This window comes from Mixophyes fleayi, chromosome 1, assembly GCF_038048845.1.
Source record: "Mixophyes fleayi isolate aMixFle1 chromosome 1, aMixFle1.hap1, whole genome shotgun sequence".
Lineage (NCBI taxonomy): Eukaryota > Metazoa > Chordata > Amphibia > Anura > Limnodynastidae > Mixophyes > Mixophyes fleayi.
The window spans coordinates 337,895,969-337,913,487 of NC_134402.1; the positions used below are offsets into that span (position 1 = coordinate 337,895,969).

The 17,519-nt window shown below is 42.0% G+C and overlaps 1 protein-coding gene across 1 annotated transcript; it reads right to left on the reverse strand.

Moving 5' to 3' along the window:
• Positions 1-5,945: 5,945 nt before the first annotated feature.
• LOC142160736 (glutathione S-transferase theta-1-like) lies at positions 5,946-16,914 on the reverse strand. The gene is made up of 5 exons (XM_075215691.1): positions 16,747-16,914; positions 13,885-13,972; positions 12,232-12,382; positions 6,493-6,669; positions 5,946-6,308 (listed from the first exon to the last, which is right to left on the reverse strand). Exons 1-5 carry the CDS (start codon positions 16,859-16,861, stop codon positions 6,108-6,110), a joined length of 732 nt encoding a protein of 243 aa, XP_075071792.1. The 5' UTR covers positions 16,862-16,914; the 3' UTR covers positions 5,946-6,107.
• Positions 16,915-17,519: the final 605 nt, after the last annotated feature.

A 17,519-nucleotide genomic window follows, 5' to 3' on the forward strand; every position in this document is an offset into this window, starting at 1 on the left:
CGTGTCCATAGTAATGTACTAATATGCTGTGCCCTATTAAAGTTTAAATCTCCAGCCGGATCAGTAAGCTTCATCAGTCTATCTCACAATGGAAACTGATATCAGGATGGCAGCTCATGACCGTATTCTAACTCTATGGTAGAATATATAATAAGTATTTTATTTTTACAACAAGATTAAGCTTAAAGGGGACCTGCCATTTTACTGCCTTGTGTAAGATGTGAGACCTAAAAAAAATAAAACACCCCCCACTGTTCCTTCTACCAGGAGAGAGCATAAAAGGTCTCCACTACACTATATGCAAATGTCAAATATTGGCTGCAAAGATGGAGTCACATCAGCTCCAAACAGGGGCGCACGCAGGATTGTCAGGGAGGGGGGTTTCCCCCCCCCCAAAAAAAAACCCCAAAAAACCCCAAACACAACCCCCCCCCCCTGCAAGAGAGCTGCTGCGCATGCGCCCGCGCTAAAAGAAAGTATCAAAAGGTGATCTGCAGAGGTCCTGGCTAAAGGTGATAAATGGACCCTGCTAAATACAGCAAGTGGTTGGATATGGGATGCTGTAACTAGTTGTAACTCCATGTTACTGTGGTGTGTGTGTGATCCATGCAGGGGCGGGCTGGCCCGGGGGGCAGGGGGGCATCGGTCCCCTGGGCCGCTCAGTTTATCCATTGTTAGGGCCAGCCGCCCAGCTCCCCCTCCCCCCCCGGCTGCACTATAACCTAATTACTATCGGCGGGCGCGTCATTGATAACGCGGCCGCATCACGTGTCATGTGATGTGGCCGCCTGTGCGCCCCCCGGGCTGCATCTTGCCAGCCCACGCCTGGATCCATGGGGTGCATAGGTAGGTAATTCACTTTCCTCTGCCCTGGCTAGCTCTCTAGCATGGGTGTTAAAATCACCAGAGGGTCCCCGGACAATGTAAATTAACAGCAATGTCTCTTTAAGGTGTTGGGACACAGTTGTGGTAACTTAGGATACAGTGCAAACAGATGTCTCAATGACTTGGGCTCAGACCATCTCTGTAAAATTAAAATCTATATTTACACTCCTCCTCTCCAGCACGATACTTAAGCTGCAAATTACACTAAAATAAATATGCACCTCAACTTTCTAACTTCAGCATAGTTAATCATCCCATCTCTGCGGCGAATTCTCACATTCACTGGAATTTGTGTATGCTCCGACCTTCTCTTTGTCCGGTCCACTCTCAGCCTTGCTTGGTAGATCAGACACCCTCACTAGTGTCCTCTTGCAGTCCAAAATAGCATGTAACAAGATATAACAAAATTATATTTACATCAAGCGCTCACATGAATCCATAGAATGGGAGATCTTCCTTCACTGTGAAGTGCCATATAATAAACTTCCACAGACTCTTGTAATATAGAATAACTAAAACAGGCTGAAAATATAGAATATATAGTGTAGTTTGTATCATCTAAAATAAGTTCAAACACAAATAACAACATATGGAAATGAGAAAAGAAAAAGTCCCTTGTCCAAGTGGTAAAGCCATCACTCATGCAGCATAACCTTCTATTAACTATTAATTGGCTCCACACTGATTTAGCAGCAACCCACCTTCTTTATTGGGATCCTTCCCCTTTTAGCGCTCATGAGCTCTTTTTTATTATTATGGGTCTCATTCCCCTTTTTTATGACTCTCTTTCTCCTCTTCATATGTAGCCACAGTGAGGTAATTTCTCCCTTATATATGTCCCATTTGTTACAAGTAGCCGTGGCAGATCTATTTGCATTGGGGGCCGCATCCCGGCTGTTGCTCTGACAGCCGGGACATCACTTCCACCTCCTTAGTCCCAGCTGTCACCAGGACAACAGCCGGGATGCTTATTCAACACTGCGGCCCATCCAATCTGACAGCCGGGAGCATGCGCTCCACACATTGACAGCCTTCTGAGGATGAAGGTGAGCCTCCTGTGCCTCCCCTCCCCTCTTCTGATTGGCCCATCTATGTATTTAAGGTAGGAAGGGCTGAGCTTCCAAGTTGGTTATAGCATCCTGTGTGCCACACATTGCTGACCAGCTCCACTCCTGTGGTTACCCTGCTTACTTACTTACTCGATTCCTGTTGTGACCCCTGGGTTGTTTGTTGGACCCTGCTTGAACTCTGATTGCCCCTGACCTCTGTCTATTGGATTACCCTTGCTTGGAACCTGCCCTGACCTCTGGCCTGTCCCTGTTTACTCAGTTTGCTACTGACCCATGACGTTCAGACTATTGCTAACATTGTTTTCGGCAGCACTGGTCATCCTCCTCATCTATGCTACGGTAGCCATGAAAATAACATTTTATTTGGCAATTATATTAAAATCTAGTAACCAGTAACCCTGGTTACTAGATTTTAATATAATTACTAAATAAACTTTTGTTTTTACACTTTGGACTGGAGTGCCTCGAAAACCAACCTGTTTCAGATGATCTTTGTCACCATTTGTTTTTCTGTCATATCTATTTAGTTGGGAGAGCATCCCCTCATACTATACCTTTTATTTATTTTGTAAGGTACATATAGTCAGTCATAGGATATGTTGTGTTTGGGGTCTAGGAATCATCATCTATTTATATAGCACCACTAATTCCGCAGCACTGTATAGAGAACTCATTCACATCAGTCCCTGCCCCATTGGAGCTTACAATCTAAATCCCCTAACATATACACACACACACACACAGACAGACAGAGAGAGACTAAGGGCAATTTAATAGCAGCCACCGTGCTGCCCACCTTATAGGGCCTCATTCATACCAATTATAAATATTGTTTCAGAAGAATGAAAGCACCCTGACAGACACCAATTTAATAATGATTAAATTATGCATATCCATTTCCTTCAGCGAAAACAGAGTATACCTTCAAAAAAATGGATGCTGCTATAGCCAGACTTCCCAGAAGGATTACGGTTCCACTAGAAGATTCTTTCAGAGATGGTATGGATAGAAAGATTAAATAGTATTTCAAAGACACTGCATGTAACCACAGAAACAATAGAAAACAAAACAGTTACCATGGCTATAAATAACTTCCAGGGTCTCTCTCCCATTTTGAGGGGAGTACCTCTGTGAAGAGGAACTTGATAGCAATTTTAAATTGTCAGATCGAACTGGGTTACCACAAGACAGACCCAGCAGAACATCTTACTCAGGGTTACAAGGAAGCAAACCAATATAGACGTGGCAGTAGTTATGGCAGGCAGGTTCAAGCAGGAACCTTGAGCAGGTTTTTCAGCAGCAGAAAAGGTGTTCAGGGGGCTCTCCTGGCCTTTTTCTCAATGATGCCAAAAAGGTTCATTCCTCTGAGGACATAAATGTGGGAGGCATGTGTGGTGCCCCAAAGCCCTGTTGAACAGCACAGAGGAAGTACATAAACACTTTTAAAATGCAGGGCTACAAGGGGTTACTAGAGGCTGAGAAAGACACAGTGGGAATGACAGTTGACAGTTGAACTGAAAAGACATACCCAGGATGATGTGCAGGAAGGAGGAGTGTGTGATATAGCAACAAGAAAGGGGAAGCTGACATGAGAGACTGATCTGCTGCTGGAACTGATGACATTGCCAGCACACACGGCTGGAGAACGGCTGGGGACACACAGTGGGGCGTCAAAGACAGTTTCCACAAACTGCAGAACACCCCAGCGTCAGAGGGAAGAGTGATGAGAGAACAGTGCCATCTTGTGACTGAATTGAGCAACAGTGTTTTGTTATAATCTTTAACACTGCCTACAGTTTATCATCTACCCTTTAGAGAGAAAGTTCAGGGACTTAATCGGGATTGTTAACCCTTCTGGAAACCTCTTCAGGACATTTAAACACTACAAAATTCCTGTGCACAGGTCAGCCCAGGACTGAGTGTAAAATATGGTAACGTTACCAGGGATAATATTGGTGCACCAAATGTGTTAGATGGATATTAATGTTATGTGATTTATCCAAGAATTGATTTATTGATATTGAAGATGTTATATGTTAAATGCTATTGTGCTCTATGCTGATCAAACGATTATTTTGTCATTACCATTGAGCTGAAGGGGTCAGTGGCGCGGTGGCTTACCAAAACTATCCTTACCGCATATATAATAAACCCAAGTTGTTTGACCAATCCTTGTCCCTTTCATTGAAGTACTTATCTCCTGACCACCAGATTTTCGAACAGAAAAGAACCTGACTCGTGTCTGGAGGACAAGGTAAGGGAAGGATTTCCCATCCGTTTCGACCACCACACATGCAAAAAAAAAGATGCAAAGGAACTCCAGTTATCCACCAAGGAAAGTTTTTCAGAAGTATACACAAGGAACCCAGCAAGGAAAAACAGCCATGCAGGACAGCTAGAAAACACTGAAAAGTCAGAACGTCACTGTCCTTGTCTGTCAGAGGAATAGAGGCTTTTACACAGATTTTTATTGTAGAAAAGCACAATGGGGGTTACTGTAAAATTTTGGATGCAAGGAACCTGAACAAGTATATTGATATCAGGAAATTCAAAATGGGATCCATCGGATCCATATTAATGGTTATGGAAGTAGGGCATTTTCTTGCGTCAGTAGACCTCATGGACGCAGATATACATATTTCAATCAGAGCCAGTGTTACAAGTGCCAGAAAAGCATGGCTGAATTACCAGCAGAGACAAGAGTCAATTATATCTGAATATAAAGTTTTATGCCTAATTATGTAAAAAAGCAGAGGATTTTTTTTTTTATTTTTTTTTAAACAACCAAATAAGACAAAGGCTAAGTTAAGACATCATAATCCTTGGATCCTGCACTCTGAGTGCAAGAATAGCTGCAGCTGGAGAAGTGGTAACCTGAGCAAGAATAAATATGATGCATGTACAAACCAGTTTCCTCACAGGCTGGAACAGAACCATCGAAGATCTATCTCTGTTAATCTTATTAATAAGAGAAGAAAGGCAATATCTGCAGTGTTGTTAAAAGAACACCACTAACTGTAGGACGATCTTCTACAAGCTAGGATAGGTTTGTCAATGTCACAAATCCCACCGCAATAATATGGGGGCACTCTATGGTACCTTACACAGCTTAAGGTCAGTGGCAAAGCTTGTGTGCATTTTCAAGAGCTCATGTCAAAAATCTTTGACAATCAAACTGTAGTGACAAATATCAATGAGATATGACATTCATTGCAATGTGCAGAGAGCACCCTGGATGTCCATCAACAAGTTACATATCTGTCCTCAACAATATCAAGAAAGATCTTCTAAGCTCTCACACTGCACCAGGATAATGGGAAGAATCACATATTCAAGGAAATAATGAACAAGGGGTCTTCAACAAATAGATTTACACCAACAGCAGAAAAGGATAAAAATAAAGTGTTTTTATTTGCTTTATGCAAACAGTAAAACAGAGGCAGTGGACTCTCAATAAAGTGGCAATTCAGGCTAGGATCTGTTTTTCCTCCGAAACCTTTGACACCCAGACTACTAATAGAAGATAAGGAAGGACAAAAAGAAGGCAATAGCAATTCTTAACCTACCTGTATCTTTTTGGAGTGTAGAAGGAAACCAGAGCACCTGGAGGAAACCCACGCAAACACAGGGAGAACATACAAACTCCACACAGATAAGACCATGGTTGGGAATCTAACTCCTGACCCCAGTGCTGTGAGGCAGAAATACTAACCACTAAGCCAGTGGATATGCGCAGGGCGATTTTATGCAACACACGCACATATCAGCATTTACACTGACTGATGATTCGGGCCCACAGTGTTCAGTTCCCAAGTTTATTGCACGAGAGAAAACAAAGTTGCTATCTGAGCATTCCTGACAGGTAAGTGGTGGAAGAATACATACATAGGAGAAAGCCTCAAGGTCATCCAGCCTCTAACTGTAATCACCTTCATATTTAAAATAATACTGCTGTTATAGTTTTACAAAATATTAGTAAGACAATGAAAGTTTGAGGGCCAAAATAGGTTTATTTGAGAAGGTTTGTTACTACTTTAATGCATTAGAACACATTGAGATACACTAATGATGGATACTTGTTGTATATGCTACCATATGAAGAGGAGGCAGTTTCATTGCAAACTAGTAACCTCATGCTTCAGACTAACTTCATCAGAAAGTTAACTGGAGTAGCCTGGCTTTAAATCGCTCCTTCAGTTCTGGGGGGAGAGGAGGACTTTGCATATCCTTGCTATGCAGTATGGCCTCATGTGCTTCTTTAAAGAGCTCCACCCCAACAGCCTCCTCCACTCTGTGCTTCCAAGCTGTCAACTTTGGTTTGTCTTCAAACACATCAATTCCACCAGCAAGAGGCTGTGAAGAGAGGTAGAATATATAGAGATCCAGATACAGTGACAAAATTACCCCAATTAATTATAAAAAAAATTGCTACTTAGCCATCATCACTATTATCTGCATGCGGAGCATGGATGCTATAGGGTTTATAATACACACTATAGATATCGATAAAATCATCATCAAGGAGTTAGTCTCTCACCTGCATAATCTCCACAATAGCCACCAAGTCAGCCAGGGAGATCTGGTCACCAGCCAGAAAGGGTTTGTTCTGTAAAAAATATTCTTCGAAAGTCTTCAAGGTACTATTGAACTCTGCCAGCACAGGATCCAGCTTTTCAGATGTGGCTTCATGACCAAGAACAAATGGTGTCATTACCTGGGGGAAGGAGAAAGATTTATATACACACACACACACACACACACACACACACACACACACACACACACAACTATAAAGTTAAATGGACTACAAATTGACATATTGAAATACTCTTGTTTGGTTGTTTTTCTGTGTTCAATACATACAATAATAAAAAAAACTCCACAAGTCTCACTTTTTACAGTTCATGTAGGCCCACCTTTTTCAATCAGCTATAAAAAAATAATAAAAAAATAGTGGAAGCCACATCAAAAAGGTATAAAAGTACTGTAATTGAGGATTCCCACTCACACTCAGTTACCCTTTCCCTGGGACCTATTTGGTAGGGGGATTAGAAAATACAGTAGTTACACTTGATCTTCCAGTATAGTACTCTAAGGCTTTGGTGAATGCTCCCTTTGTAACGCAGGAGCACTCGATGCAGGGACCAGCCATATGCCTACACTAAAGGGATTAAGGTCACCTAATTTGTTGCAAGTCCACACAACATTTTGAAGGTGCTCAATACCAAGGCATCAGTGGTGCATTGATATGGCAATGTGTAATAGACCCAAGAGCTGACTTCTGCCAGAAGAAGGCAGTAGCATGAGCAAAAGGCAAGGGAGCGAGGAAGCACCTACTTCACAGTTGTGATATCAATGACCTAATTTGGCATGGAAATTTCAACCTATGGCATGAGCAGCTCCACAGAACAGAATATATGCACTGCAACCAGATTAAACTGCTCATCACACCTAGCAGTGCACATCTGCAAGTTCAGTGGTGCCAATAACACTGGAAATGAAATCATGAGCAACAGAAGAGGGCAATATAATTAGAATAATCATCCTTTGCCATGTTCTCAATAAATAGATGAATGCATGTGTGGTGCCAACATAAAGAACTCTACCGCCATTGGTGCTGGTTTTCAACAGTGGAGGATTCTGGTGATTATGAGATATTGTCGGCCATCAGTTGGGTACAATCATTCCCTTAGGAGGCAGGGTCAATGTTAAACTACTACTTAATGAAACAGGTTAATTTTCACCCAACGCTGTAGCATTTATTTTTTTGTACATGAGGGGCCGGGTCGGTCCACCATGAGGCAATGCACCCATACCGAGCACATTTGGTCCCTTGACTGTTTTTTTTTATGGACATCACAGTGAGGAAACCCAAACTGAGCATTTATAGAATATCAGGAAGCATTGCTTCCCAAGCATCAGCAAGATATTACTCGAGTTAGTCCTGTGGAAAATGGTGCAAAACGGATGCTGCACAATTGCAGACTCAATGCCAGTGCACAGACCATACATAGCGACCCTTCAGCATAATAAGTAAACTTTATACAAGTATTTCCTGTTTTCGTCCACTACCTGTATATCAATCACAATATGCACTGGGTTGCACCGATGGAGAAAGATCCTCTGTATAGGATATTTTGGGAATGTCCTAGAGGCAAAGATGGTAGAATAACAGAAAGCACCATCTGGAAGGCTAGTATGCTAAGAGCATAATCTTCTGGAGCAGAAACATTTATTCAGTAATGATTATTAGACATTTGGATTGACAGCTACGTGGTCATCTTACACATCTGATCTCTGATGTGTCGTTTCAAAGCCAGAACAAGACCAAGTACTTTTTAGAATGAATGAATTGAAAACCCACAATATACCGCTTCTCGCGATACGAATGTATCGCTTAATAACAGTTGATCCATTCAGCAATGAATCAGAAACTGCTTATTTTCATGAAGCCACAACATATTTGATGAAAAAGGCTGGTATTGTGAGGACAGACTTATCACAACATAAAATGATAAGCTGGGAACATGTGGTCAACCAGAATACCCTATAGGGTTTACCTATATATGCTCCAGATAGAGACAGCTAGGGGCATTCACAAAAAACCCAGAATATACTGCTTCTCGCGATACAAATGTATCGCTTAATAACAGTCCATCCATTCAGCAATGAACCAGAAACTGCCGATTTTCATGAGAAGAGAGTGGTCAACGGTATCAAATGCAGCCGAGAGATCCAGGAGAATTAGGAGAGAGTAATGGCGTTTAGTTTTAGCAGTGATCAGATCATTGACAACTTCAATCAGAGCAGTCTCTGTGTAGTGTTGAGAACGAAAGCCAATCTGAAGAGATCCAACTTGGAGGGGCACAGGAGCTGAGAGATGGGGCGGTAATTTGAGAGAGAGTTTGGGTCAGAATATTGTTTTTTTAGAATAGGAGTAATCACTGCATGCTTGTTTAGTGATGGAAAGATGCCAGTAGAGAACGAGAGATTACAGCTTTTAGTTAGAGGTGAAATGAGCACAGGAAAACAGGGATCTACCAATTTGCAAGGGAATAGGATCAAGAGGACAGGAGGTAGAGTAGGAAGATAAGAAGAGAGTAGAAATTTCCTCTTCATATGTGGGATCAAATGAAGAGTGGGTGTCAGAGGGTAGTGGGAAGGAATTGATCTGATTGCTTGTCGAGGAAGAGGAACCATTTCTAGTCTGATCTTATCAATCTTGTCCTTGAAGTAGAAAGCAAGATCCTGAGCACTGATAGTAGACGGAGGGTTCGGGGTGGGAGGATTGAGAAGAGATTTAAATGTGTTAAAAAGGCGTTTGGGGTTAGAAGCCTGAGCATAGATAAGAGATTGGAAGTATGTTTGTTTTGCGGTGTCCAGAGCATTTTGATAGGTGCGGTAGATAGAAGTATATGTGAAGAAGTCATTAGAGGTGCATGATTTTCACCAGTGACGTTCTGCTTCACGGAAAAGTTTTTGAAGATTTTGTGTTGCTGTAGTGTGCCACGGCTGACATCGAAGTCGACATGTAGTATATGTAGTGTCGCTGGAGCCACTTGATCAAGGGCCGTTGCTAAGGTTTGGTGAAAATGAGTTACTGCCATCTCAGGGGAGGAGAATGTAGAGATAGGGGAGAGAAGCTGTTGGAGAGAGGTGAAAAATTGTTGAAGATTAATAGAATTCAGATTTCTGCGGGTATGAGGAGGCTTGGTAGAGTTAAACAGTAGAGAGGTTAGAGCAGTGGGGGTTAGCGTGTAGCTGATAAGGTGATGAACTGAGAGGGGGAAGGGTGTGTGAAGGAAATTAGAAACTGAGCATAGTCTAGAGAAAACAAGATCATGGCAATGGCCATCCTGATGAGTATATGAGTCAATCCACAAGGAGAGGTCAAGTGAGGAGGTTAGAGAGAGTAGTTTGGAAGCAGCTTTGGTAGGTGGGTTATCAATGGGGATGTTGAAATCACCCAGGATGAGGGTGGGCATGTCTGAAGATAAGTGTGGGAGCCATGCAGAGAAATCCTCAATAAATTGTTGGTGTGCTCCAGGGGGACGATAGATCACCGCAACACGTAGAGATAATGGATTAAAAATGCGAATAGCATGTACTTCAAAAGATGTAAATGTGAGTGATGGGACATTTGGTAGAACTGTGATCGTGCACTGTGGGGAGAGAAGTAGTCCAAACCCACCTCCTAGTCTGTCTTCAGGTCTGGGGGTGTGGGTGAGATGGAGGCCACCATGTGAAATGTGTTTCTGTTATTGCCAGAAGGTTGAGGTTTTTTTGAGAGGAAGAGATCATGTATGGAGGTAAGTTTGTTACAAACAGAGTGTGCATTCCAAAGGGCACATTTAATGGACTTAGGAAGAGAGGGGAGACAGGTGATGTGTTTGAGGTTTGCTATATAACAGTAGTACTCTGATGTATGTGTGTGTGAGGAGTGTGGGGGACCTGGATTAGGTGATATATCACCGGCTAATAGAAGCAGAGTGAGAGAAAGATAGGTAAGTGGATTGTAAGAAGTGTGACCTTTTATTTTCTGTCAACAGGTGGAGACTGTACTTGTTAGAGATAATAAATAGGACAACAGTTCATGGGTGTTAACTAGAGGTGAGTGGAGTAATGAAGATGCAACATGGGCAAATGTTTGTGTTGGTGGAGGGGTGAAGATGATACAGTCCTAAAGATAATGCCATGAAAAGAGACCAAGAAAAGCAATTTGTTAAACATTGTGATAAGAGAGTAAAAGCAAAAAGAGTTAGGGGATTTTAAAGAATTACCTATTTGCAGTGTTCCATGTAGATAGACAAGTACTGCAGAAATAGACTGTGGCAGATGTAGCTTATTCCTGGAAGTAATCAAATGTAGTCCAATGTTTGCCCAACTGTGTTGTCTAACTGTGCATTTTCATACACTTTGTGAGAAAACCCACTTAGTGTAGAAAACACACATACGTCGCCCCATAGACTGAAGCTAATATGTAGTCAGGCTCATTTAGGAATACACTACAGCTGTGCTAAATGGTCAGATAATCAAAGGAAAAGAAAAACATTTGTCAAATAGGCTAGAGGAGGCCAGATACCTATCATAAATTAGGCATCAATAAAAGACTGGGCCAACCTAAGTTTGAACAGATAACAAATCCTATAACATACTTTTTAAACACACAGTTGCAGGGATGAGATACACAGATTAATGTAGTTCAGAATAGCAGAGCATGGACATACCTGGAGATGTAAAGAGAAGAGAATGACCACTGCTCTGTGGCTGGCTGTGCAACGGCACAATGGGGACCAATTATGAAGCCCGAACCCATGCAGAAACCTTTTTCTGCATTGTTAGGCTTTTGTTTAAGCAAACTATTAATTTACTAAAAGCCTAATCTGTCATCATTGCAATATGATTATTAAATAACAGGGTTTTGCCCCAGTAATTAAGAGCCCTCAATATGTCTGTTAACTGTTTGTTAAATACAATATTCATTTCTATATCTCTGGGCAGAGGTATATACTCCCATATTACTCTTTGTGATGGATATCAAGATACTAGAAATTCCAAGTTTATTAATTATTACACTTTTTTTGTCTGTTAAAGGTAAATCCACTTAAAAAGGAAATTGTGCTACTTGTGTAATGCTTACAGATTGTATTCTATGTATTAGTGGGCCATTAAACATGATCTGGCTGTTATAAAATAAATGCCTCAGATTGTATACCCTAAAAGCCTAGTAATGCTGCACATAGCAAGAGGCTTAAGCTGGGTACACACTACAGAAATTTCGGCCAACTTTTTATGCCGAGCGATTTTACATGCGATCGATGATCCGATCGCTCGGTCCATGGACTGCATACACACTAGCCTTGTGTAGGACGATAAAGGAAAGAGCAGCTGTCCCGTTAGCGACTTTTTACAGCTATGTTGTCGTGAGCAATGACTGTAATTTCCAACTCACTGTTGTGGATCGGTCGGAAGTTTATACACACTACACAGAGGAAACGAGATTGGAACGAAAATATTAAACGGTACGACCAACCAAATGAGGCGATAATCGTCCATTTGGGCAGACTTTTGACCATCGTGTCACTGCACACACTGACCCGACTTTTGAACGAGTGGTCGTATGTTGGCTGTTTGAGCCGATTATTGGATGAAAACAGTGTAGTGTGTACCCAGCTTTACTGAGGCTTCTTTCAGCATTATCAGTGTCTGTATTCTCTGTGCATACATACAGTCAGGCTGAAAACAAAAAGCTACAGAACAATAAATACATTCTTACCTTAACCCAAAATAGTTTTGAACCATGTGGACGTGTGTTTGTAAGTTGCCAAGCAAAATATTCATCAACAAGGGCGCGCTTCTGATAGTCAGATGGGTACCAGTGATCAGGGGTCTTATACTTGTTGGCCATATAAAGCAGCATTGCAGTGCTGGTAAAAGATAAGGAAGACAAGGAAACACAATTAAATCAGAAATTCATGTTTGTGCAGTTAGATACACTTAAACATTTTGTAATTAAGATTCATATCCTATTTAGACTCATTGGGGGAATTCAACCACATGCAAAATCCCACTGGAACCTGCACACACTTTTAGGTATTATGAAAAGTAAAACATTGCTGATTTTTTGTGTGAAAGAAAAAAAATCAGTGATAATCTCCTACCCTAACATCCAACGGATTCTAATAAGAAAAAAATAAATAAATAAAAATCAGCAATAATCTAAATAACGCGAGGCTTCGACGGGACTTCGCATATAGTTGAATTCCCCCCATTGAGTAGCTACACTCTACCAGAATACATCCAACTGGTAACTGATAGGGTATAATCTTCACAGGGTCAGCCATATATAGTCCCCTGCATACGCAAGGCCTTAGCTACTGTATTATATGTCCAAAGGTGATCTTAATCAGTAATAGTCACAAAATACATTCTAAAGCATGGTTGTTCTGTACAATATTTAAAGGCTAAAGTCCATCCAGTTTTAGTAATAATGGATCAAATAAAGTGAATTTTTACTTGCACAACATTAATCAATTAATCACCTAACTGTGGTCACTCATTTTGCACCTGTTTCCAATGTGATGTGCTTTAAAAGCAATTATGATGCCTTTCAATTGCCCCATGTTTATGTGTAATCTCACATGAGTAATCACTGACCGTCCCCAACAGATGTAATTCAGAAAAAGGCAGTGCCTAACAAAGTGAGTTTACATCAATAACAGAAGATGGTTTTTTTAGGCAAGGGGGGCAAATGAGCTTATGCACTGGACATACTATCACACAAGGTAGTACTCTTTTCTTTAAGAACAAGGGTTGATCCAGCGCAGAGCCGTAACTTAGAATTCTAGCGCCTGGGGCGAGAAAGACAAATGCCGCCCCCCTAGCCTTCAATTTTAACCAAATGAACCTAAAACATTCCTAAATGCGCCCCCCTTCAGCGTTGCGCCCTGGGCGGTCGCCCCTATCGCACAGCCCTAATATTAAAATATCTAGTTGGAATTAAGAGATTGAGACCGGTCTCTAAATACTGGAGACACCAGCTTCAATCTCTTAAATCTACCTAGATAGAGGTATATTTTCACCACTACACTCTACAACTCCAACCCCTTCACTCCTTTTAATATACCCACTACCGCTGGATCAACTCCTGTTGTTGTTAATGTGTTTTGAAGGTTAGGATCACCTGTAGATCCTTAGCTGCTTTTAATATATTTTTAAGTGTACCTGTGCACACATATACCCATTGTTATTAGCACTCTTTTCTTATGCAATTAATGAAAAGCTATTTAGTCAAACACGAATTATCCAATTTATTTAGATTTGAATCATAAAGGTAGCCAATAAACTACTAATTGAATCCCTGCACAAATCGCTTGCCCTGAAATCCCAGCCAGTGTCCAGCCCCAGGGAGGAGTATTATAGTTTTCACCTCTCAGCCATTCTGAAGTCTCCATCCTTGAGAGCTGGCACCTTACATAGTGGATTCACCTTGCGATATTCTTCAGACATATGGTCTCCTGCAGACAGAATACAAATAAATAATTGTAAGATTCACAATAGCATTCTCTGCATATAAACAAAGGCAACAGGAAGCCAGTACGCAGGAATAAAACAACAAATACATTTTAAATTATGATCACTGTTGTGGAAGTATCTTAGGTTCATACTGCAACAATAACTAATGTTTAAGAGTAATGGTTGTTGCTGGGTGTGGGTGAAAACCGAAATTGCCGTAATAATTTGGCTCCCTGTAGCGCACACTGCTGCTTAGTGTCTTGAATGAAGCTTGCCGTGTTTCCTCTACCTATATAGTGCATTCTGTTCTGTTGCACAGATATATCCTCTGTAATATGTGGAAGAACAATTCCACATATTATACTGCATATATTATAGTGTGTGTGTGATTATCCATCATAGCTATTCTAGTTATCCATTCTACCTGCCTGAATGTATGTCGGAATGGAGCGCTGAGTGCATTACCCATCCATTCCGGCTGTTGTAATGGAGCTACAAGGACCTTATCCATCCATTCCGGGTGCCGGAATGGGTCTGCTAGTACATTACCCATCCTTTCCAGCTGCCGGAATGGAGGTCTGAGTACATTAAGAGAGTCCATTCCAGCACCCGGAATGGATGATTAATATAAACAAACCCTTTTTCCGACAACCAAAATGGATTGCTTAAATACTCAGTGATCTATTCCGGCACCTGGAATGGTTGGCTAAGATATTGAGACATCCATTCTGGTAGCCGGAATGAATGACTTAGGTACTCTGAGCCCCATTGCGACTGCCGGAATGGATAAAAAATGTACTCAGACAATTATTCCAAGTACCTGAATGGGGCTCTAAGATACTGAGAGCCCAAATCTGGCAGCCTGAATGGATGGTTAAGATCCTCGGAGCTCCATTCCAGCAGCTGGAAAGGATGGGTAATGCACTCTGAACGTACATTCAGGCAAGTGGAACGGATAACCAAAATATATCGCTAAAATATATATAATATATATATTATTGTAAGAATTGTTAAACGTATTGCAGGGAACTTATCTGTGTAGCAGAGCAGAATGAACTATTAAGGCAGAGAAAACACAACAAGCTTCATTCAAGACACCAAGCAGCAGTGGGCACTCTAATAAGCTGACTCGTCCCGGCAGTTCTGGCTTTTACCTAATCCCGATGTTCCTTTAGCTCCACAACAGATAGAGACACAGAGTTTGCCCAAGCCTGGTTAAAAAGCAGTAGCAGAAAAAGCACATACTAACAATCAGGGCATCCATCAGGGGGGTACGGCCAGTACTGCTCTGAAGGGCCCTGACAGACCTCTTTGGCTGTCCGGGCTCCCTGGACTGTCCGGGCCCCTCAATCTGACTGACTGTGCTGCAGCTCCGTCTCCCAAGCTCTGATAGGCTGGCAGCATGGCGCGGTGACGTCATCACTGCGTGCCGTGCTCCCAGTGTATCAGTGACCGGGACCTGCAGCATCGCAGAGAAGAATGTAAGTCAGTTAGGTATTCATTTTATGGGAGAGGGGCAGATAGAAGAGGGGACAATAACTCTGGCAGGGGGGGGGGGGGGGGGGGGGAGGACGACATTAACCACTGGGGTAGGGGAGAATGGGACTATATGGAGGACGTTAACTGTGATTGGGGGGACGGACATTAACTGATTGGGGGGCATTAACTGTGATTGGGGGGGACATTTACTGTGACTGGGGGAGGGAGGGGGGCATTTACTGTGATTGGGGGAGTGAGGGGGGCATTTACTGTGATTGGGAGGGAATGGGGACATTTACTGTGATTGCGGGGGAGAGGGAAACATTTACTGTGATGAGGGATTAGGGGGAATGTACTGTGAAGAGGGATAGGGGGCGCATGTATGGTGAAGAGGGAGGGGTGCACATGTATGGTGAAGAGGGAGGGGTTCACATGTATGGGGAGGGGGGGCCTGCCAGATTAATTAGTACTGGGCCCCACCATTTCTGATGGCAGCCCTGCTAACAATCACTTAAATTACAGCAGGGGGTAAATGTATCAAGCTGAGAGTTTTCCGGCAGGTTTGAAAAGTCGAGATGTTGCCTATAGCAACCAATCAAATTCTAGCTATTATTTTCTAGAATGTACTAAACAAATGATAGCTAAAATCTGATTGGTTTTCAAACCCGCCAGAAAACTCTCAGCTTTATACATTTACCCCTGTGGCTTAGGAACAGAACCCCCAATGGGTTCTGGTTCAGCTAGCATTCACAATTGTAACACTTTGCTGAAAACAAGGTATTAGATAAAGCATTTATTTACTCAGGAGTGGACTCTAAACTAACTGGTCTGGTCTCAGACATTTTCTCTGAAATGTTTGAGCTCAACCTCTGCCCCAGTTATAACATGCATAACACATATTGCAAAATATGGAGTGACAGGTCACATGTACATAAGGTTCCAAAGCTTTACCATCGACTAGAGATTAATGTAGTCGTGGGTTAGAGTTGCATAACATCACATCCTCACCATATTGTGGGATCCAAGATGCATAGGATGAGCACTCATCAGCTGTCCCATGTGTACAATCTTGACAAGCTGTGGCTCCTCCGCTGCTGTAGAACTACAAGTTCCAGCACACCCCAACAGTTTCATGCAATAACTTTTATTGCAACAGCAGTTGGAGCCCCTCACGTTGCCTATCTGGGGTATACAGCATTTCTATTGGCATTAAATAATACACTCGAAGATATGCATTCAACAAGAACACGCCAAAGTCCCGTCAGCTAGCCCATCTCCCATAGAACACCCGACTGACCTTTGAAAAGATGCACCGCTTTGTTGTTGAACGGGATATTGTTTGCCTTTGCGAAGATGTACACAGAACGGCAGGGCTGGGAGAGCAGATCCAGGTACAGCGTAAGTTCTGCCATAATTGTGAATTACCGTCCAACAAGCACCATAGATTGCAAAGGAGAGAAGGTGATAGAGGGTGTCCCGTTTCTACTCCGGACCAACCACGCCCCTCACAACGAATGTCCCTCCCACTTTCCTTCTGGTTTTGAAAAAATGCTTCATATTTATGTGCTCCCAGCATACAATATACTAATGCTGGCCTTAGACTTTGTACAGACTGGTATCAGTTCTTGCTTCATTGCAGTTTCACACTTTTCTGGTAGTGGACTACCTTATTAGTACATGGATATATGTATCCCCACTGGATGGTAGTTGCCAACCATGCTCCAATGTTGCATTATAAATTTGTGGTCATTTTATGCACAAAGGGTAGAATGAGAATCCCATACTCATCTTTTTTGTATTTGTCCTGTCTATCCAACAAGGCTGGACGTATTTTCTTACTCATCTTCCACATAAGTTTGGGTTTCACTATATGTCAGCATTGTAGCCCTGCCACAACTATGTGGTTGCAAATTTCACTTCTGTAAATATACAAAAACCAAGCTTATGGTTAGGACATGTGGGCAGATCTTGGATTTATTTATTAAATACCACCTCACAGGGTGACTTGGTAAACTTAAATTGAGTAATATAATAAATCATATGTACAAAATATTCAAACAGGTTCACCAT

Excerpts from the sequence above, each read along its gene's own strand:
- LOC142160736 (XM_075215691.1), bottom strand. The coding sequence starts at position 16,861 with ATGGCAGAACTTACGCTGTACCTGGATCTGCTCTCCCAGCCCTGCCGT. Across the intron at positions 13,973-16,746 it reads AGCGGTGCATCTTTTCAAAG|GAGACCATATGTCTGAAGAA; the intron begins GTCAGTCGGGTG and ends TTCTGTCTGCAG. Across the intron at positions 6,670-12,231 it reads CAAAACTATTTTGGGTTAAG|GTAATGACACCATTTGTTCT; the intron begins GTAAGAATGTAT and ends TCCTTCCCCCAG.